Source organism: Saccopteryx bilineata, chromosome 5 (assembly GCF_036850765.1).
Source record: "Saccopteryx bilineata isolate mSacBil1 chromosome 5, mSacBil1_pri_phased_curated, whole genome shotgun sequence".
In the NCBI taxonomy this organism is placed as follows: Eukaryota; Metazoa; Chordata; class Mammalia; order Chiroptera; family Emballonuridae; genus Saccopteryx; species Saccopteryx bilineata.
In genome coordinates this window covers 137921171-137943022 of record NC_089494.1, presented here as the reverse complement: position 1 = coordinate 137943022, position 21852 = coordinate 137921171, and the positions used below count along the sequence as shown (strand labels likewise).

At 44.6% G+C, this 21852-nt stretch overlaps 1 protein-coding gene across 2 annotated transcripts in view; it reads left to right on the top strand.

Annotated features, from left to right (window-relative positions):
- PDSS1 (decaprenyl diphosphate synthase subunit 1) overlaps positions 1–21852 on the top strand; it is a 37100-nt gene that overhangs the window by 10767 nt on the left and 4481 nt on the right. For both annotated transcript variants that reach the window (XM_066280635.1, XM_066280637.1), the window contains exons 4-9: positions 676–806; positions 5486–5627; positions 8589–8700; positions 8792–8901; positions 16611–16691; positions 16791–16904. In XM_066280635.1, coding sequence (XP_066136732.1) covers positions 676–806; positions 5486–5627; positions 8589–8700; positions 8792–8901; positions 16611–16691; positions 16791–16904 — 690 coding nt within the window. The remainder of the gene's footprint in view (positions 1–675; positions 807–5485; positions 5628–8588; positions 8701–8791; positions 8902–16610; positions 16692–16790; positions 16905–21852) is intronic.

The following is a 21852-nucleotide window of genomic DNA, read 5'->3' as shown; positions in this document are numbered from 1 at the left end:
CTCCACCACCTGGAAGGCCCCCCTCCTCTTCACAAATCAAAGCCCTGCTTCTCCTTTAATCCCAGGTCAGAGCTTAGCTCTTCCAGGAGATGTTTGGTTTTCTGCCCACACTGCCGTCTCCCCTCTTTGAACTTACAATGTATGTAACATAAAGCATTGTGCAAACTACAACTGCATTGTTCACCGAATATTTTGTTTTTAGAACAGTTTTGTCTCCCCAGTTCAATTGTAAGCTCCTGGCCATCAGACAAGCCACGTCTTACATTTCCTTTATGAATTTAAGATGGCCCGGGTCCCCTCTCCAGCCCAGGGTGCAGCTCTGCCCGTCCCCGCCCGGACAGCCTGACCTCCTGCTTCACAGGCTCCAGTCCCTTCCCTCCCTCCACCCCCCACGCTGCTAGCTGGCCGGCTCCTTTGGCGTCAGTGGGGCCACGGTGCCTACTTGGGCACTGCCATCGCTTGGAGTCGCTTGGAGTCGAGGCAGCCCTTGCTTGTGGCCTCGTCACCCGGCAGCCAGGTGTTTGGCCACACCGTGTAAGAACATGTTCCAACTGAGTGTTGAATTTCTCAATTAAAATAAATACACTGAAATCAGGCCCAAGTTTTGTAAAAGAAATCCTGTTAAGTTTTTATGCAATGATCATGTTATATTGACACACAGAAACTTCATTCCAGGAACTACTCATATCTCCAACAGAACTTAAGGAAATGTCTGAATACTACTTCGATGGAAAAGGAAAAGCCTTTCGACCAATTATCGTGGTGCTGATGGCCCGAGCATGTAATATTCATTATAACAACTCCCGGTGAGTCGTTCTCTTTTGCTTCTCTGTCATCTCGTATTTGGCAGGCCCTCCTTCCCAAGGTTACCTTTTAGTGTCCTGTTTAGGGAGTAGCATGTATCTAAGAATTTACTTTGTGATGAGTGGACTCTGACTTTGAGTCACTCAGTCACTCTGGAATCTGGTTCAAGTCCAGTCCATGGAAGAACAACTTCAACTGCAAATAAGCATTTCAGAACGAAGTCTAAAAGCCAAATTTGGTTTTCTTTTTCAGGAGTAAAGACTTCCAGGATATATGCATACACGTAATCATTTTCTGCACGGCTAGTTAGTGCAAAGGTTGCCGGTTATAAAGTGATAAACTTTTCATGATTCCAGGTACCGCTCCCCCTGCAGGTCCCGCCTTCCTGTAGCTTCCGGAAACGTGCTGAACCGAGATCTTTCAAGAAGGTGTTTTGACTGTGGGTCCTCAACTTTTGTGTTTTGAATATATTTGAAATATTTAAATATTAAAAACAACTGCAACATTTCATATTAAACGAAGTCTTAAGAGGAAAGAGGATGCACCTATGTGGCCTCATGCAGCTATCTGTGTCATTCCCCCTTGTGCTCAGTCATACAGTCTGTGAATAACTTAGTTCTGCTTCGTTTACTTCCCAATATTCTTTAAAGTCTTTGCCATATTGCCATATTTCTCTTGTCTTCATAGTTGTTACTTTTACATCATGTAATCTATTGATGGAAATTCCAATAGACCATAATGTACCTAAACATTCCCCCAGCCCCGAACATTTGTACTGCATTCCCTGTTTTGAACAGGTGATAGTTTAAGGAATGTCTTCATCAGCACTGAATTTAAAGATGCTCTAGGAGCGAGCGTTAGACACTGCCTCGTAGTGGCTGCGCCCTTGACGCACTGCTGCCCCAGCCCGGCGCGCCGTGCCCGGCGCTGCCTCCCAGGCACCCTGCGACTTGCAGAGAGCTCCCAGTGTAGTCTGCACAAGCTGGGAAATCTCTGGCAGTGACCATTTAACCTCATCAGGCCCGTTTTCAATTCACATAGAAGGCAGAGCAACAGAAATGCTCCCTCAGCCTCTGAGCCAAACTTGAAGTACAGCTCATGTGGTCTAGAGCAGGGATTCTCAGCCCTGGCACGACTGACATTTTGGGCCACATCATTATTTGTGGTGGGTGGGCTGTCATAAGCACTGACACAGGGTGTAGGATGTAGCGGCACTTCTGGCCTCTCCCTCTAGATGCCAGTAGTGCCCCACCCCAATGAATGATAACCAAAACTGTCTCCAGACATTGCCAAGTGTCTCCTGGGGAACACAATCGTCCTTACTTGAAAACAACTTGTTTAGGAGAATGGAGTTAATATTTTTATTTTTTAAGACTTTGTTTTTTCATTTTAGAGACAGAGAGAAGGGGGGAGGAGCAGGAAGCATCAACTCCCATATGCGCCTTGACCAGGCAAGCCCAGGGTCTCAAACTGGCGACCTCAGTGTTGCAGGTTGACCCTTTATCCACTGCGCCACCACAGGTCAGGCTGGAGTTTATATTTTTAATTTCTCAGATTAATCCTTAATACATTCTTTTGTCCTCAGAGCGAGCGTGCTCTAACTCCCGTCAGCTGTTACCCCCATAGGTGAAGGTTTGTCCTCAGAGCGAGCGTGCTCTAACTCCCGTCAGCTGTTACCCCCGTAGGTGAAGGTTTGTCCTCAGAGCGAACGTGCTCTAACTCCCGTCAGCTGTTACCCCCGTAGGTGAAGGTTTTTTCAGTTTTACTGAACTGTATGAACTGTTGGCTGCAGAAAACATGGGAGAATGTAACACAGAAAAGGCATTGCTAGTTCAAACAGCAAGTTCAAGACTGCCCTCTCCAGGAAGGTGGCGGCTGCAGTGCCACTCGACCCTGCGTGCCCACGGCAAGGCTTGCTGAAGCCACGCTGCAGACGCAGCGTCGACCGCGGCGTGAGTCCTGACAGGGGCGGGCGTGTGGCTGGTGCAGTGTCCCAGCTGTGTTACTCCCCAAACCCCAATTTCTTGAGAATAGGGGTCCTTCCTAAGATCTCTCCCAAGGAACCCTTTGGATTAGGCTCTTAAAGAGCTAAATATCTAGCTGTGAGTTCCATGCCACTTAAAGCAGGACAGGTGGGGAGCCAAGGGCCGGGCCGAGCATGATTTTGCTTCTGAGAGAGGCGGAGATAGCACAGCTCCGACAGCAGGACAGCAGACCGGCAGGTGGAGATCACCTTCTGTGGGCTCAGTGGTACAAGGACCCAGACCGGTAGCAAGTCAGTTCAGTGGCAGATAACAATAACAGCTACCTTCACCTATATGGATGCATCATTGAGCACACTGAAGATGTGGATGTGTGTACCTTTGTCAGGGAACAATTAGGAAATGCAACTCACCTCTTGAGACTTGTATAAAGGCAAAGAGACCTTATTTGCATTTTAAGTCGTAAGTTTCTTCACAATCAACCTGATGCAGTTCTAGTCAGTTTTTTTTCTTTTCTAAAAAACAATATATTTTATTTATTGATTTTAGAGAGCAGAGAGAGAAAAACTCATAGTAGTTGCTTCTCACATATGCCTTGACCGGGGAAGCCCAGGGTTTCAAACTGGCAACCTCAACATTCCAGGCCAAGGCTCTATCCACTGGCCACCATGGGTCAGGCTTAAGTCACATTCTGTAAAACTCATAGCGATGCAGAGGACAGGAGGAGAGAGGTCTCCCTCCCATGCCTGTGTTACTCAGAGCCGGTGAGCCTCTCTGTTCTTACGTTATGAAGAGACTTGGGAGAGTCCTTAGCACAGGACCTCTGAACTGATGCTGCTAGTTTCAGGGCCCCTTTCGGATCAAGCAGCCTCTCACTCCATTTTCCTGTGGTATATAGGTGGGACGCCAGTGGGTCACCGAAGGCTGAGCCTGGACCAAAACCCTCCTTAAGGAAAGCTTCCATTGACTTACAGTAAATTAAATGAGTACTCCCACTGGACAGAGCTGTGTTCCCCAGACTTTGTGCATCAAGATCACCTGGTGTGCTTCTTCACGACACAGGTTCCTGAGCCCCACCGTGGAGGTTTGGATTCAGCGAGCCAAGGCCTCAGTCTGCACTTAGAGCAGGGGTCCCCAAACTACGGCCCGCGGGCCACATGCGGCCCCCTGAGGCCATTCATCCGGCCCCCGCTGCACTTCCGGAAGGGGCACCTCTTTCATTGGTGGTCAGTGAGAGGAGCATATTGACCATCTCATTAGCCAAAAGCAGGCCCATAGTTCCCATTGAAATACTGGTCAGTTTGTTGATTTAAATTTACTTGTTCTTTATTTTAAATATTGTATTTGTTACCGTTTTGTTTTTTTACTTTAAAATAAGATATGTGCAGTGTGCATAGGGATTTTTTTATAGTTTTTTTTTATAGTCCGGCCCTCCAACGGTCTGAGGGACAGTGAACTGGCCCCCTGTGTATAAAGTTTGGGGACCCCTGACTTAGAGAGTGTTGATCCTGATATGGTGGACGCGGGGTATCTGCTTAAGAAACCTCGGGCTTGTCAGAGTGCTAACAAGCAAAGTGAAACACTTAGTTTAGAACTGTCAGAAAAGACAAACAGAGGAACATTTTTAAATAGAAATAGAGCCTCTTATATGACCTGAGATCTCTGTTCATACATAATCTCTAGATATGGGGATAGAGGCTTCTCGGTCTGCTGTTAAAATGAAACCAGATTTACTATTTTATTTGCTTCCCTCCTTTGTTCCGAACCAACACAATACATTGCTGAGACTCGGTTTTCTTTCTGTAGACAATTTGTCCTCATAGCAGATTTCCATGTGTTTCAGATGTCTGAGTATGAAAAGATAAAGAAATTGTTTGTTTTTTAATCATATGTAAGCTGAATGAAGTATATGTGGGAGGTCATTATATCATTACATCTGTTTCTGTCTATGCTTAAAATTATTCATTATAAAAATTCTGTTTCAAATCTAAGGAACATAAGCCTGACCAGGCGGTGGTGCAGTGGATAGAGCATGGGACTGGGATGCTGAGGACCCAGGTTCAAAATCCCAAGGTCGCCAGCTTGAGGGCGGGCTCATCTGGCTTGAGTGTGGGATCATAGACATGACCCCATGGTTGCTGGCTTGAGCAAGGGGTCATTCCCTCTGTGGTAGCCCCCCCACCCTGTCAAGGCACATATGAGAAGGCAGGCAGTGTGAACAACTAAGGTGCTGCAACAAAAAATGAATGCTTCTCATCTCTCCCCCTACCTGTCTATGTGTCTCTATCTGTTCCTCTGTCTCTGTCACAAAAAAATAAAATAAAAAAATAAATCTAATGAAGGAAAAATAAATGTCCTGATGGTGTGAATCACACCACAACCTCACCGGTGTGACATAAAGAGGATGCAGGCTGATGCCCAGATTTCTGCCGTGTTTATCATCTTTTTGTTGTGAATTAATACAAATTCTACTTCTTAATACAGTGTCCATAAAACAGAATCATGGCATACAACAGTATCTCACGCATATTTGAAATGTTCTTCAGGTGATAGAAATGTCTCTGTAGAGAAGCCCAAGTTTTTCTGTGGTTTTTCATAGAGAGGTAAAATTCTCTGTGCTAGATCTGGTGTCCAGGTTGCACACCTGAGGAGGTTGCAGGTGGCACCCCTGTTAAAAAGCATTCCTCTCTGTTATCTAGAGATGTGCAAGCCAGCCAGCGCGCCGTAGCCTTAATTGCAGAAATGATCCACACTGCCAGTCTGGTTCACGACGACGTTATTGATGATGCGAGTTCTCGGAGAGGAAAGCACACGGTTAATAAGATCTGGGGTGAAAAGAAGGTATGTTCTTCTCCTTTTTGTCTTTTATCTTATCAAATCACATACTCTTTAGATTATATCTATTTTCCAGATTTGTTTCATGAAAAAAATGTTTCCTCAAATGTAGTCTTTCAGCTTTCAGAGTAATATTCATGTCTTATCTTTATATAGATATTTGATGATAGATAATACCGTAGAAAAATAATATTTCTCAGTTTTTTTATAGAATTCCTTTCAATTATAAGGAAAGGGATTTCTGTAGTTATCCTAAAAGCGTATTTCATAAGGAATTATACATTATACTTTTGGACTCAGTTACTCAGATTGGGTTTAATTCCTTAACCATTATTGACTGTCCTTTGTAAGAATGTCAAAACTTTTAAAAAACTTAAGAAAATAAAGCTTTAAGAATAGCAAAATTAAAAAATATACACCCAAGTTATTTTACAATGAAAATTTTACCTTTTGAAACAGGCTCTATAATTGGGATTGGTCCGTGTGTGTGTGTGTGTGTGTGTGTGTGTGTGTGTGTGTGTGTGTGTATGAGAGAGAGAGATTTTAAGCAAGAGAGAGACAGACAGGAAAGGAGAGAGATGAGAAGCATCAACTCATAGTTACAGCACCTTAGTTGTTCACTGATTGCTCTCTTATATGTGCCTTGACCAGCGGGGCTCAAGCCAGTGACCTTGGGCTTCAAGCCAGCAATCTTGGACTTCAAGCTGTGACCTTGGGCTCTAGCCAGCAACCATGGGGTCATGTCTGTGACCCCACACTCAAGCCGGTGACCCTGCACTCAATCCAGATGAGAAGCCAGCAACCTCAGGGTTTTGAGCCTGGGGCCTCAGCATCCCAGGCAGACAGGCGCTTTATCCATTGCACCACCACCTACCTGGTCAGGCTATATATGTATATTTTAAAACATATTTTCATATTACTTGATTAATTCTTGACAGGGATGTACGAAATGGAGGGTTTTGTTTGAGGATGCTTAAATCACGGGCTGAAGAATGGCGGTGCAGCTGAACAAATACAGGTGCAGACGGCAGCCTGGTGGGAGAACCTGTCTCCTCTGCACCTGCTCCTGCAGCTCTGCTGGCCACCTGGGCATGTGAGCACGAACCAGACCTGAATGTGAAAGCTTTCCCCTCGCTCACGTAGCAGTGGTGCCTGGTTCCTGCTCTTCTCTGATCGCTGTTATCTTCACATGCTGGTTTTGCTCTAATGTCCCCGACTTTGTTGTGTGATTAGTCCTGCAATTTCATTTGTAAGGTTTTTATTTCAAATTTTAGATAGAAAGGTTTGGTGTCCCATTGACAGAATTCCATACATCAGGACATTATTAAAGAGAGGTTCGTGTTTTGCTTTGGAAAGGTCATGAGTGAGTAACTTCATGATGTGTCCCTACAGACAACTGTCTGTGTTGAGGGCCTGTCCTAAAGCCTCATTTGAGCTCTTGGTCAGGCAGAAGGATAAAGAAAACAAATTCAGGCTTTCTCCTTGACCAGGCCCCCCCAGTGACTGCCTCTGCTGTTGGGGGGCCTCTTTCTGAGTGTAGGTGAAAGAACGTGCTTCCCGCTGCCATCTGCCTCCTGGAGCTGTGAAACCGGTCTGCCCCACACGGGGCCAGCTGTTGGGCTGCTCTCCTGCCTCTCAATCAGAACTACTATGATACCAATAAAAAAAACACAAAAAAAAAGCAATCACACAATGCCTCTTCCATGAGCCCCAACACCCAGCCGCAGCTACCAGCCCGGCCAGCCCCGGCCAGCAGCTCAGCCCCAGCTCCATACGCTGGGACTTGGCCTCGCGGACCGGGGCCAGGAGAGGAAAGAGGCAATGGTCTGGAGACCTGGGCCTTCCACTGCTAACGATGCAGTGTGGATGGACGGGTCTCTGTGTACATGTGTCATAATTATACAGTGGCTTCATAAATCCAAATTTGTGTCAAGATATATGTTACATAAGATGATGGTTAACTGGTCAACAGTGAACATCACTAATTATAGATACTAGAGAGCCAACAGAGAATAAAAATATGTGGTTTGTTGAAAAGTCTATGAATTAAAATTTCTAGGAATGCTAGCATTTATAACTAGTCACTCTATAACATAACACTTAGGTGCATCTTCCAGTATGCAAAGTTAGTGTATTTGATTACAGCATAAAATTCAATTATGTCTAATTTATAATTAGTTGCAAATACAGTACAGACATCTAAAGAAGTTGCAAATACAGTACAGACATCCATCTGAAGAAGATTGGAAAAATATTGATTATCTAGTATTCAGTGGAAAACACATTTTGGGCAGGAATGAGGGGCAGCATACTATTATATAGTGCAGAGAGCACTGAACTTGGAGCCCAGTTCCTTGCTTTAGTTCCATTGAGAAAAGCAGGTGTGCCCCACATCAGGGCAGGCTGAGTCCCAGCTGCGATAATCCCCAGTCCGAGCTGTCAGGAGCCTGGGGGATAGATCACTGATGTGGAAGACCACGCACACACAGCATGTGTGAGGTGTGGGGCATCTGAGTGGACTTCCTGGAGGTGGCATCTGAGCTAATTATGCAGGCGAGTGCTAGGTGAAGAAGGGGAGGACTGAGGGCAGAAGAAACAGTAAGGGCAAAGGTCCAAGAAGATGGCGAGGGAAGCACCAGTGGTCCAGCATAACTAACTACAGGCTGCTGCTCTTGGCAGGGCAGGGGGATGAAGCCAGAGGGTTCACTCTATTGGCCTCATAGCTGCAGCTCTGAAAGGGAGAGCTGGACTAGGTGAGCTCTGAGAGCCCCTCTGGTCCAAACAGTGTCCCAAGGCTACAACTGGTGTTTACAAAGTCCTACTGAGCAAGAGGAAGGAGAAAACTTAACATCCAAGATGACGATCTCTCCCTCACATTCTGTTTGTATCTTCTGAGAAACTGACTGTTGTTGGCACCATTGCTCTGACTCTTCTCTCTGAAAGGATTCTTATTTTTTTCTTTTCTAGGCCGTTCTTGCTGGAGATTTAATTCTTTCTGCAGCATCAATAGCTCTGGCACGAATTGGAAATACAACTGTTATATCTATTTTGACCCAAGTTATCGAAGATCTGGTGCGTGGTAGGTTAATTCTGACTTCTTTTTTCTTCCATGTTAATATCTAGCCAGGCAATAAAAATATGTCTCAAATGACCCCTTTCCTTCTTTATAGGTGAATTTCTTCAGCTAGGGTCCAAAGAGAATGAGAATGAAAGATTCGCACACTACCTGGAAAAGACCTTCAAGAAGACTGCAAGTCTGATCGCCAACAGTTGTAAAGCAGTATGTACGTTCTGTCTTTTTTTACGTTTTAAAAAAAGAAGCCTGATAGCTCTTTCCTGGGAGCTAATTCTCCTTAAAAAAAAGTCACTGGAGAACCTTAAATTAATAACCAAACTCCCAAGAGTCATTGAGAAAAGAATGAGTCCCCAAACAGCAGAGAACGACGTGGCTTTCCCGTCTCTCCCTGCCATTGCTGTGCACGTGGCATCCTTCCCACCAGGAGTGTAATCAGAACACGCATTAGTCACTAAAGCTAATTTACATCTAGTTTCCAAACCATGTTACCTTTTGGACAACTTATGAATAATTCTCCTGACTGTTGTCCCACACACTATTTCTGACATTTTACCTTTAAAAAGTTATGACATTGCTCTTATTAAATATTTACCCAGGAGGAAATGTCTTAGCTATATAGCAGCGGTTCTCAACCTGTGGGTCGCGACCCCGGTGGGGGTCGAACGATCAAAACACAGAGGTCGCCTAAAGCCATCAGAAAATACATATTTTATATATTATCAGATTATACTGGTGTTCTGTGTCCTTGTTTATGAATAGGAGATCCTCCCTTTTTTTTTCATGAAATATAAACAAGCTATTTTTTTTTCTTTAGGTTATAAATTGTTAACCGTAACTTTTTCTTTCCTTAGCATTCTCCCTGGCCTTCCCTCTACTCTTCACGTACTTTTCTTTTTTAAAAAAAACTCAGCCTTATCCTTAATCTGTAGTCTGAAGTGTGTGGTGTTCAGTGCTGGCCCATCAGTGAGCTCTCTCCATAGAGTGACCCTGTGCCGTGTCTCAGCCCAACAGGCTGACAGGTGAAAGCTGGGCAAGTACCAGCTCCTGTAATTAAAGCGACAGGAAAGACGACCTGTAAGTAAGGGACAGGTGTCAGCTGGCTGCTCTCAGGATACACTCAGCATAATTACAGTTAAAGAGCTTTTCCTCCGGCCTCTCAGGTGCAGGCGTCCCTCGCCAATAATGTCTCTATTTTGAGAAGTGTTAAGAAATGGATAATGGTGAGCCAGCAAAGAATGAGAACATTTTCTTCCTAAAAAAAAAGCCTCATTGAATTCCTGAGGAGTGGGAATCATGTAGACCATGCTGGCAAGTTTCAGCTACTTTGGTCTTTATTGAAAGGGCTATTTTTTTTTTGTTTCCAAGAAATTGCAATTTTTTTTTTTCAAAAGAGAGATGGGTAAAAATATGGTAAACACTGGTGGAAAACCAACTAAAAGAATGACCTGTTTAAGATGGGTGCTGTACGTTCTCATAACCTTGATGGCCAGACTATCCGAGCAGGTCGAGCGTCTATAGGCACCGTGCCTTCAGTGGAGCTCACTGAGGATTTCCACAGCTGGCGGCTGCGGTTAGGAGCACACGCAGGGAGAGCGGCTCTTGGAATCAGAACACTTGGAATTGCTGTCCACACAAAGCGGGCATCCCAATAGGCACAGGCAGCGGCGCCACTCGTAGGCAGAACAGGAACTGATGCACTCAGTGGTCAAGTCCCATAAAGGAGCCAAGGTGCCGGCATGAGTCATCAGAGAAAGGCCTAATTATGGTCACCGTCTTCTGTTTAGGAAGCCAAAGACATTCTAGCACATGTAGGGGTTTATAAAGAGCACCTTGTTCTTCACAGGTTAGCAGGTAAACAGTTGATGTGAACGGGAACATGGCTCAGCCTGATGGACAAGGAAATGTTTTATGCTGTCCACTAGGGGGCATGCTGGCATCATCCCAGCACTACCCACTTGTGTGGGGTTTATTCCTGAACTCCAGTGCTATTGCAAAAATAAAGCAAAATCAGTGTGAGCTCTCCAAATAAAAGTTTTTTTATATCTAAGAGTCTATGGGTAGAAATATTCCAGAGGTGTTGTTTTCAAAATGCTGTTTTTATATAGCCCTGGTTTTTAACATGTGTATGCGAGCTACAGAAGAATGCATACAAGGCAGATCAGAGATGCCAAGGAGGGACAAAGAGAATTTAAACATCAGATTATTACAGAAGAACTAATAGAATTCTATGATGTTATGCAGTGTGAAGGAAATTGAGCATCTTATAATTCATTCTGCCAGAACCATTTCTTCCCCCGTCCCCGTTTGTAATCACTCATTGTATTTTAGTGGAGATATATAGTATTGAAATCTAAGAGAGGGCTGTCCCGCATTGTTTGTGACACTGATATTAAATAGAAGTAATCTTAGATGATTGGCTGTTTATTTATATACATAGTCAGCCTAGTACCTTCTGTAGCTTACCAGTGAAGGCTGGGACTAGTTTCCCAGAGACTGATGGGAATGAGACCTGAGAGGGCTGGTTGCTATCTAGTGCTACTCAGTCTGATAGGGGCTAAGCTGGGCTTTGAACTGAGAACTGAATATGATAATTCTGCATTTGTTTTCCTCTTTGTTTTTTTGTTTTGTTTTTTCCTGAATTGATATGGGTGCATGTGGCCTGGAATCAGCAAGCTGACTTCCTATTCCTTTGTTTCCAAAGACAGCACAGACCTTGACGTTGGTTGCGTTTGCAGAGCACTCTGTTTGGTTACGATCTTGTTATCTAATGTGCAGATAGACCTGATTCAGATTGTACCAGTTGTACTAATACTGTTAAAACAAATAGAAACCATTTTTTTCTGGCCCAGGATCCAACCCATGATTTCATGTTGTATTTAGTTGTCATGAATCTTCAGTCTCTTGTATTCCGGAACAGTTCTTTAATCCTGCCGCCAGTGATGTTGACTTCGGTCACCCGATTAGGGCCGTGTCTGCCAGGTTTCTTCACTGTCAAGTTCAAACTCCCACTCTCTGATTTTAGCATCTCCTTATACTTGTTTCCTGAGGCAGTTATCACTGTGCTTATTGCCACATGGCGTTTTAATTCCACTATTCTGCTACATCACGTTTCTGCAGTTGAGCTGGTATTTTATTTTAAAGATTTTGTGTATATGGATTCTTGGATTCTTAGTCTTTGGATTATAACCTTATACCCCTTTATTGTTATTTATTTGAATGCTTGATTGCCCCATATTTGGCCTTGGGGGAGGCCCTTTAACCTGGCTCCTTGTATGGGATTAACATGTCCATCACTCCTTCAGCTTTTCCTTCAATTTTGGGAGCTCATCCCGACCCATCATTTCCAGGGAGCCCTGGTTGCTTCTGGTGGAAAATGGTATTTAAAAACCAGGATCTGGGTACTAGGTCGCTATTTCCAAGCACTCCCAGTGGGCAGAGCTAGAAAATACATGTCTGTAGATAGGTGGATATTTGTCTTTCTGAGTTCATTTATTCAAAATCATATTGATTGCTCCAAATCCACTGAACACCACAGGGCTCAGGACTTATTCCAGCAGTCCATCTTCCCATATCTGTAACTCCCTTCCCCCGCAGAGAGGAACCCAGCTCCAATTCCACAGTACCGTATCCACATTCTCTCCTAGAATATATCCACAGGCACTTAAAAACAGATAACTCTCATCTTTGAAAAACAAACTGAGTAGCTCAAGTTCAGCATTTGTTCAGTGTCTTCTGTCTTTAGCTGGAGGAAAATATAGTCAAAATTCTGTGTTTAAAAGTTATCTTTCTCTCGTTTCAGTGGTTATGTTATTTGAAATGTAAGTTAGGTGCTTTCTTTTATTCCATGTTAAAGGTTCCCTCCAAATTCTTACTGATATTGTTTTTTGGCATCAAGGTTATCGCTGTTGTGAGGGTGGAACATTAACATAGCCCCAGAAGTCAGAACTGTACAACAGGTGCCCTGCCCTCTCATCCCTGCTGTCCTGTCCCCACTCCCCACCACGCCTACACACCTGTGAGGACCCCGTCTCATTAGCTGTGGTTCTTTCTTATACAGTACGTAGCCAAGCATATGTTCTTTTCCCTTCTTTCTTACAACAGAAAGTAGTGCGCTGTGGTACTGTGGATAGGTGGTTTTAATTTCTTTTGTTTTTATTCCCCTTTTTTTCAGTGAGAGGAGGGGAGACAGACTCCCACATGTGCCTGAACTGGGATCCACCCAGCAAGCCCACTAGAGACTATGCTCTGCCCATCTGGGGCATTGCTCCATTGCTCTGCAGCAGGTGGGGGCCATGGAGCCATCCTCAGCACCCAGGGTCAACTCACTCCAGTTGAGCCATGGCTGTGGGAGGAGAGAGAGAGAGAAGCGAGAGAAGCAAGAGGGGGAGGGGTGGAGAAGCAGATGGTCGCTTCTCCTGTGTGCCCTGACAGGGAATTGAACCCAGGACATCCACATGCCAGGCCAATGCTCTACCACTGAGCCAACCAGCCAAGCCTTTGTTTGGTGGTTTGTTTAGCTTTTGCACCATGCTTTCTTCAGTTAACAATATCTTATGGAAATGATTCCATGCTGACTTGTAGACTCTTCCTCATTTTTTAAACAGCTATAATGCCTCCCATTATGTGGACATGGCAGGGTTTACTCAGCTACCGGGCGTTTAGGTTTCCGATTATAAATAACACTGCAATGACTAACCTTGTGTAAACGTGTTTTTGTGTTATTGGAGGTATCTCTTTAGGGTGGTATATTTTAAGGTGATTGTAGATGTTGTTTTATTGAAGAAAAGTCTCCTCCATAAGGGCTGTCCCTTCATGTTCCTACCAGCAGTTGGCGAGAAAGCCCCTAGCCTTATTTCCCTACAGATAGTAGATGTGTCAGAGGACTTAATTTTTTGTCAGTCTGATGATAGATGAGAAATGGTATATTACAGTGGAGTTTTAATTTGCATCTTTCATTTCTGGGTGAAGTTGAACCTTTTCAGATGTCTAAGGGCCATTTTTACATCTTCAGTTTTATGAATTGTCAGTTCATGCCTTTTGCCCATTTTCTTATGTGTGTTTGGTCTTCCCCCTCCACCCCAGTTTAAAGAGTACTTTATATATTAAGAATATAAGCTCTTTATCTGTGATGTTATATTGCATATGTTTTCTCCCGATATTTTCCATTGGTTTTTCACAATAACTTGTTTTGATTTTTTTTTTATGCAATGATGGAGCTACAATAATCTCCACTATTTCTAAAAAGCCCACAATACATATATGTATCTATCAGAATATAGCTCATAACCTAAACACTTCAAAGATAGAGATGCTTGAGAAATATCTGTGGCAGTGGCCCTGCTAATACAAACAGCACTAGTCTGTGAGACCAGGCTCAGGAGCACCTTCTGAGAGATGTGGCCCTTCCCCAAAAAGGTGCCCGCATGCACTCCATGTGCACACCACAGCCTGGCTGCAGACCTGCTTCAAACAACAGTTTGCAGAGCTCCACTTTCTTTTCTTCATCCCACCCACTTCCAGAAAGGAGTGCAGCACCTCTCCTCTTGTGCCAGGAATGAGCCTGTCCCTCGGACATCAGCACACCTCCCTCCTGGTTTTGCATTGCCTCCAACTTCCCTGATCCTGTTTGGCAGATCCAGACTGCCCTTACTGGGTGAGGAGTGGTCTCTGCACTGCAGTAGTTAAAACCTGAGCAAAAACATCCTTCCAAGCTGGGAGGCAAAGCTGCCCTCTGAAAGTGGCAGAAAAACAGAGAAGACTTAGGACCAAGGAGGATCCTTTGATAATGAAAGAACAATATCTGTGTCTAAAGCAGGAGACTGGAGACTATCACAGACTTATCAAGAAATAACTGCATTTTAGGCCCTGGCCAGTTGGCTCAGCAGGACGTCGGCCTGGTGTGTGGAAGTTCTGGGATCGATTCCTGGACAGAGCACACAAGAGAAGCACCCATCTGCTTTTCCACCCCTCCCCCTCTCCTTCCTCTCTGTCTCTCTCTTCCCCTCCCACAGCCGAGGCTCCACTGGAGCAAAGTTGGCCCGGGCGCAGGGGATGGCTCCATGGCCTCCGCCTCAGGTGCTAGAATGGCTCCAGTTGCAATGGAACAAGGCCCCAGATGGGCAGAGCATCACCCCCTGGTGGGCTTTCCAGGAGGATCCTGATTGGGCACATGTGGGAGTTTGTCTTTCTGCCTCCCTGCTTCACACTTCAGAAAAATACAAAGAAAAAGAAATAACCGCATTTTAGAAATAAGTGAAATTACTAACAACTTACTAAAAAAAAAAGACTGCAAATGGGGAAATACACACACACACACACTGCTCACAAAAACTAGGGGATATTTCAAAATGAATATGAAGTGATAAAAAAAGAAGCATTTGATTTTTTTTATTAAACATCAGAAAAGCAAACTACAAAGAAAGTTGTTTGATTATGCAAATAAGATGCAAAACCAACTTTTATTTCATTGGTGAAAATGCACTATGCAAAAGGCCGAAAGTACTGGAATATCTGCACATTCCCTGGTCTCCTAATTTTTGTGAGCAACACGATGTTTTATGGGAACATTGTGTATATGATTACATTAGATACCTATCCCTAAAACAAAAGCCACATCAATAGAAAAATACAAACAAAGCCAACATCTGTGACAACTACCTAGAGCTAGAAGCCAGCATTTCATAGATTGGGTCTGTTTCTTTTGCATGTCAAAAGGTTAACCAGCAGAACTGGTCTGGAATAGATAAATTTTTCCTGAGCAGGAAAGAGGGTTCATCCTGTGAAAGAAAGCAGAAAGGGATTGTTTTCTTAGAACTTAAGGAAACAATCTGAGACTGAAATCTTTTCATTAAAGCACGGGTATAGTTGACCATTGAACACAGATTTGAACAGTGTGGGTCCACTTATATGGGGATTTTTTTCCAAGAAGTACTGTAAATGTATTCTTATGACTGTCTTAACACTTTTCTCTAGTTGACTCTATTCTAAGAAAACAGTATATATAATATACATAATACATATAACATGCAAAATATGTGTTAATTGACTGTGATTGGCAAGGCTTCAGTCAATGGTAGACTATTGGTTAAGTTTTGGGGAGTTAAAAGTTGTACTTGCAGGCCCTGGCCGGTTGGCTCAGTGGTGGAGCATCGGCCTGGCGTGCAGAAGTCCTGGGTTCAATTCCCGGCCAGGGCACACAGGAGAAGCGCCCATCTGCTTCTCCATCTCTCCCCCTCTCCTCTCTGTCTCTCTCTTCCCCTCCTGCAGCCGAGGCTCCATTGGAGCGAGGATGGCCCGGGCGCTGGGGATGGCTCCTTGGCCTCTGCCCCAGGCACTAGAGTGGCTCTGGATGCAACAGAGTGACGCCCCAGAGGGGCAGAGCGTCGCCCCCTGGTGGGTGTGCCGGGTGGATCCTGGTCGGGCATACCGGGTGGATCCCGGTGGGGTGATGTGGGAGTCTGTCTGACTGTCTCTCCCCGTTTCCAGCTTCAGAAAAATACAAAAAAAAAAAAGTTGTACTTGCAGCCCTGGCCAGGTGGCTTCAAGTGTCGACCCGACATGCCAGATGTTACAGGTTCAACCCCTGTCAGGGCATATATTGTACAAGAGGCAATTGATGAGTGCACAACTAAATGGAACAACTAATTGAAACAAGTTGATGCTTGGCTCAAATCAATGAAGAAAAAAAGTTTTTTTTAAAGTTATATATGCATTTCTGACTGTCATGGGGTCAGCACCCTCTACCCTACATTGTTCAAGGGTCAGCTGTACTTGTCGTGTTTGGTCTCCTGACAGTAGTATTTCCTGGTTGTACGTAATCCAGCCTCACTTCCTGTCACCCAAAGGGAGCGGATGTCTGACTCCTTGCACGCAGTGGCTGTGCCAGCCACTGATCTCCGAATTCTCTTTTTCAGGTCTCTGTCCTGGGATGCCCAGACCCCATGGTGCATGAGATTGCCTATCAGTATGGAAAAAATGTGGGGATAGCTTTTCAGGTTGGTCTGCTTCTTAAGACTCTGGCCTCTTCATATAGTGGGAATGGTGGCTGTGATGTGGGGATGCTGGTGCTTACGACATCCCTGTCTTTCCACTAGCTAATTGATGACGTACTGGACTTCACCTCATGTTCTGACCAACTGGGCAAGCCAACATCAGCTGATCTGAAGCTTGGGTTAGCCACTGGCCCTGTCTTGTTTGCTTGTCAGCAGGTAGGTTTCACAATTTGACACACTGTGTGCAGTCCTGCAGAGCCAGTATCTTCCAGAACAGCTGGTGGGAATGTTTAAATAAGGAGTAGTTAGGAAAGCATTTAGGTCAAAGAACTCAGGTCTGGATCTTGTTCCATGACTGCGATATCAGGGCCAGGCATTTCACCTCTAAGCTTTATCTGTTTCTTGATCTGTACAGTTGAGAAGACTACAACTTTCCTAGAGGGTTATGAAGATTGAGCTCAATATTCATGGAGATGCTTTGTAAATTAAGTGCCATGTGCATTTATGGTAGCATTGATTGTTTCCATGCATTCAAAGCGCTGACAAGGCAGTTTCCACATGTTGATTATAGGACTAGACTTTGTGTGTGCCTGATCAAGAGGCACAGGAAGGGCCTCCGAGCGTAAGAATTTGGAGAAATTCTCCAGTTCTAGAAGTTTAATGGGACTGTTTGCTGCTCTCAGAGGGCCTCAGCCACTGCTTCAAACTGTCGAGAAGTCAGTGGAGCCCACTGCCAGAGCCCCTAGTTCCTTCTTTCTGCAGACTGAGGGGCTGTCAAATAAAGGAAGCAAAGCTGCCTTCATATTCTTAATGTGGATGAGAAGCATAGGAAGCTTCAAAGATGCTGCAGTGACTTGCAAGGCAGACATCCGGAGCCTGCCCGGGACCCTGGCCACACTGCTTTGGCCATGCCAACTGTCATTTGGAATTAAGTGGCTGGTATTTGGACACCTTTTTCATAAATTTCATTTTAGCATTGAAGTCATTATTTAACAAAGCAGGAAGATGGTTCATCACCATGCCATGTAATTAAAAATTAGCTCTCTGATCTGAAATTTTAGTAACTTAGTCTCAGAGATTTTTGCCTCTATCATTCTCAAAAATTTACAAAGATAAGTCATGCCTTCCATAGAACTCACTGGTTGGTTCCATTTGGATATTACAGAAACCAGTGACCTTGCTTTTGATCAGTTTTTGACCAGAAAAGGAGAGGTCATCTTTTTTCCTGTATCTAGTCAAGCTGTAACCAGGGCAGTTCTCAGAGGAGGCTGATGACTTAGGGGCTGGGCCAGGTTACCTTGGGCAGCACCCAGGGGACACCGTCGGTGAGGAACAAGGCTGAGAGGTGGGAGCATCCTGTGGGGACCGAGCCTCCATCCTCTGGACACTGAGGCAGCAGGAAGAAGTGAAAGGGCTCCTCCCCTAATGAGACAAACTCACCAGCCCAGAACTCAAGAATGTCAACAGACGTGCCAAGTTCTGACAAAAATGTATAAAATCCCCTTAAAGCATGAGTGAGGAACATTTTCTTTACCATTAACCCCCTAAAACTAGATTCATGGGCCATGTAAAGGCATGGCTGAGGTTAGAAAGATCAGTCACTGGCCACTATTTATACAACTAAAGAAACGGATCTGCTCCTCAGAGCCTGGCTCGTCAATGTGAGCAAAGGACAAGCTGGACAGAGCACACCAGGACCCTGCCACTGAGCAACGCTGATTCGGCCAGGCTCCGAGGCGCCCACAGGGCTGAGGAACAGGCCCTTCCCTACAGCGCCTTAGCATCCACTAAAAAGTAATCTTAATTACAAGTAATGTCATGAGCTCCATAGTTAACAGCCAAGTCCTACCTAGACCTTCAGGAGACTAAGGGACTCCTTTTCTTGCTATTTTACTGTGAACATGTGTCACACAAGGAGTGATGAGTAATCCTGCCTTCATATTTAGTGGGGCGAAGTCAACAGAAAAATGGGCGACACCTGCACACTGATTTATTAGTGATCTACAAGAGGTTGAAAAAATGCTAGTTTTATAAAAAGGGGATGGCAAAGAACAAAACTCCCAGTGCCCCAAACCCATGTTCTGTGTGTCTCGCGGGGAAACCCGTGTCACGAGGTGCACACTCACCCTCAGCAGACAGCACTTTCCCATCTGCCCATTGAGCAGTGGGCAAGCCGTTCAAGGGCACTTTGAAGCCTCAGAAAAGGGAACACGGAATGAGGCCAGGCAGGAAGTGACTGTTCAGGGCTCGTTTCCTAAGTAGACTTATTGTTCTGTCTTGTGGCACATGGGCCAGAAGTGAGTCAAATATGTATTTATAAGTTGTTTTCAAAAGAAAACATCACACATAGGCTCTATTGAAGATTACTGTCAAAAGCGGACTCGGCCAGTAATTTGGGGTAAAACAAGTTCCAAAAATGATGCAGAATGTGCAGGATCTCTACTTTATGAAAATCCATTGTTTTCATAGTGTGCAAAGGATTCTTTTATATGTTATATCTAATCTCACAAACCCTCTTCGGTGGCAGGTAGTATGTCCATTCTGCAAATAAGAAAGTGATGCTCAGACTTGGCCAAAATGAAGCAGTACCTGGCACAGCGGGTCCCCAGGAGGTCTCCCTCAGAGTAGGCATGGGTGTGACAGCTTCCACTGTCTGTGACTGGCCTGCCCCTTTAGTGGAGCCGTTCGTTTTAAGATGTGTTGTTCTCCACAGGCAGGTGAGGTTTGCAGATTAGAAAAATCCATGTTTGAACTTTTCCATCTGTGACCACTGCATCCCACTGGACCAAGACAGTCGACCCTGGGAAACTGCTCCTTTTTAATTTAGCACAGGCAACTTGGCCTTGGTTGAACCCAGCAACTTGATAGAAACTTCCTTTCTGAAATTCACTGTTTTTGGCATCTGTCTAAAAGGGTTTCTTGACAACAGTTGATACAGGGGTTTAATAAAAATTTTAGGATTTCTAGAGACATCCCAATGATAACAGAGCCCTCCCAGGATTCTGTGTGGACATATTTTCTTCAAGAACAGAAACCTCTTGTTAAATCTTCAAAGAGGATATGGGTCTCAGATTTTGAAATCTTTAGAAACAAAATAGAAGTGGGTTGGGGGGGTTGTTTTGTGAGACTACAGTAGTGAGTTCTCAAATAACCTTCAAGAGGTCTTCTCCTTTCCTCTTCTGCTTCTCTTCCTTACTTGCTAAGTTTTCAGACCTAAATGTCAACCTGTGACTGTGCTTCCAACTGCCACCACCGTCACCAGCCCCTGTGCCAGCTGCAAGGAGTTTACTTTATGGTATAGTTTAGATTGGAGGTGTTCAACCTTTTCCTTCTCCTGGCACACAAATACTAAGGGAGAAGAGGTCAGTGCTCCTCTTTGACTTTAGTAATTAGTATATGTGTGCCATGCAAAAAAAGTTGAAAATCACTGGTTTAGATTTCACAGGCTTAAAATCTGATTCATTTACAGCTGGTTCTCCTACTCTTAAAAACAGACTGAGTCAACAAAACTTCCTCTTTCCTTAAATCTGTAGGCAGGCAACTGTTCTTCCTGCCCTGTGTCTCCTGTCTTCTCTGCAGACACGTGGAGGGGACAGAGGAGTGCCTAGGGGAAGAAAGTGCTACTTGCATAGTAGTGCTGCACACAGTACATGTTTCAAAGGAAGGATGCATTCACATTCAATGCAAACATTTTTTTTGAAGTTTTGCTTTCTCAGTGCTTTTTATAGTAAAAAGGAATCAAAACCCATCCAGTCAGCGCATTTTACCACACGGGTTAGTATTGCAGGAAAAGCTCATATAACATAAACAAGGGGATTTCACCAGATGCTGAGGACAGTACCACACCAGCTTTGAGGATACAAACTTCTAAAAATCCAGTTTTAGAATGTAGTATTAAGAAGGTAGATGCCTACTTGATTTGACTTTCCCACCACTAAAATTGATTTATTTGGGTTTTCCTGATTTGTTTCCTGTGAAACTTATTCTTAAAAGAAAGACCAGTAACTAAAGCAACTCACTGGTTTTTATTTAAGACCTAACCAGTTGCTGGCTTTTTAAATGTTATGAGCATGTTAGCAGCCTCTATGTTGAGAACTTTGTTCTGACACAGATTCTGCTCTGAAACCGGCCGTCTTAATTCCTCATCTGCCATCATTTGGTTGAGGTTTTTCCATGTGTCCTGTTTTTTCTTCTTGATTACTAATGCCTTGGTGGTGGTCACAGGATAACAACTTATTTCACCCTTCATGCTCACTGCGGGGAAAACTAGCAGCTGCTGTCAGCACTGAGATGTGCAAAACCAAACACATCAGCTTCCTCTTACCTCCTGGCACCATAAATAGAGATCCCGGACCCCAGGCCCTGGAGTTCAGCTCCTCCATGACACACGGCTTGGCTGGGGCCCCAGAGATACAGGAACTCACCTAGCTGTGGCAGCACCCACCCTAGAGCTTGGTCTGGAAAATGAAGTCATTGGGTGTCCTGGCTTCCTTAATCTGTTAGTGGTGACAATTTTCCTAATTATCCCCAAGTATCTCAGAATAGATTTTTCTCTTCAATGCCTTTTGTGCCCGTTTTCTTTTTTCCTCTTACGTATTACCATCAGCTCAACTCTGGTCTTCTTTGTAATTTACTACAGTAAACTGACTAGTATTTTTACCTGTCTCTCCTCTAATTCAATGGTTTTCAACCTTGGCTGCATAGTAAAAACACCTGGAGAGGTTTTAAAATCCTGATGCTGGGGCCAAACCCCAAACCAAGCCAATATAGTCAAGAGATTTGGGGAGCAGATCCAGGCAACTGTGTTCTAAACCTCCCCATCTGACGTGCAGTCAGCACTGAGACCCACCGCTGCTCTGCTGCCGTCCACCCCACGAGCTGAGACAGCTCTGCTCAGAATACCTGCTGCTCAGAAACCTCTACGGCTCTGAAGTGTCACTCAGTTCAGTAGTAAAGGTAGAATGCCCAATGCCCACCCTCAGTGGTTCTCAGAGTCTTAGCTGACACCAGGCACACCAGCAGCACTGGGAACTTGTTAGATATGCATGCTCAGCCCCCATTCCGCTCCCCCCCACACATTGAACTAAAAACTGTAGCTCGTGGTGCAATCACAAGTTCAGAGAACCATAGAGGAGGAGAGTACAGAGGTGTGCTCTGCTCCATC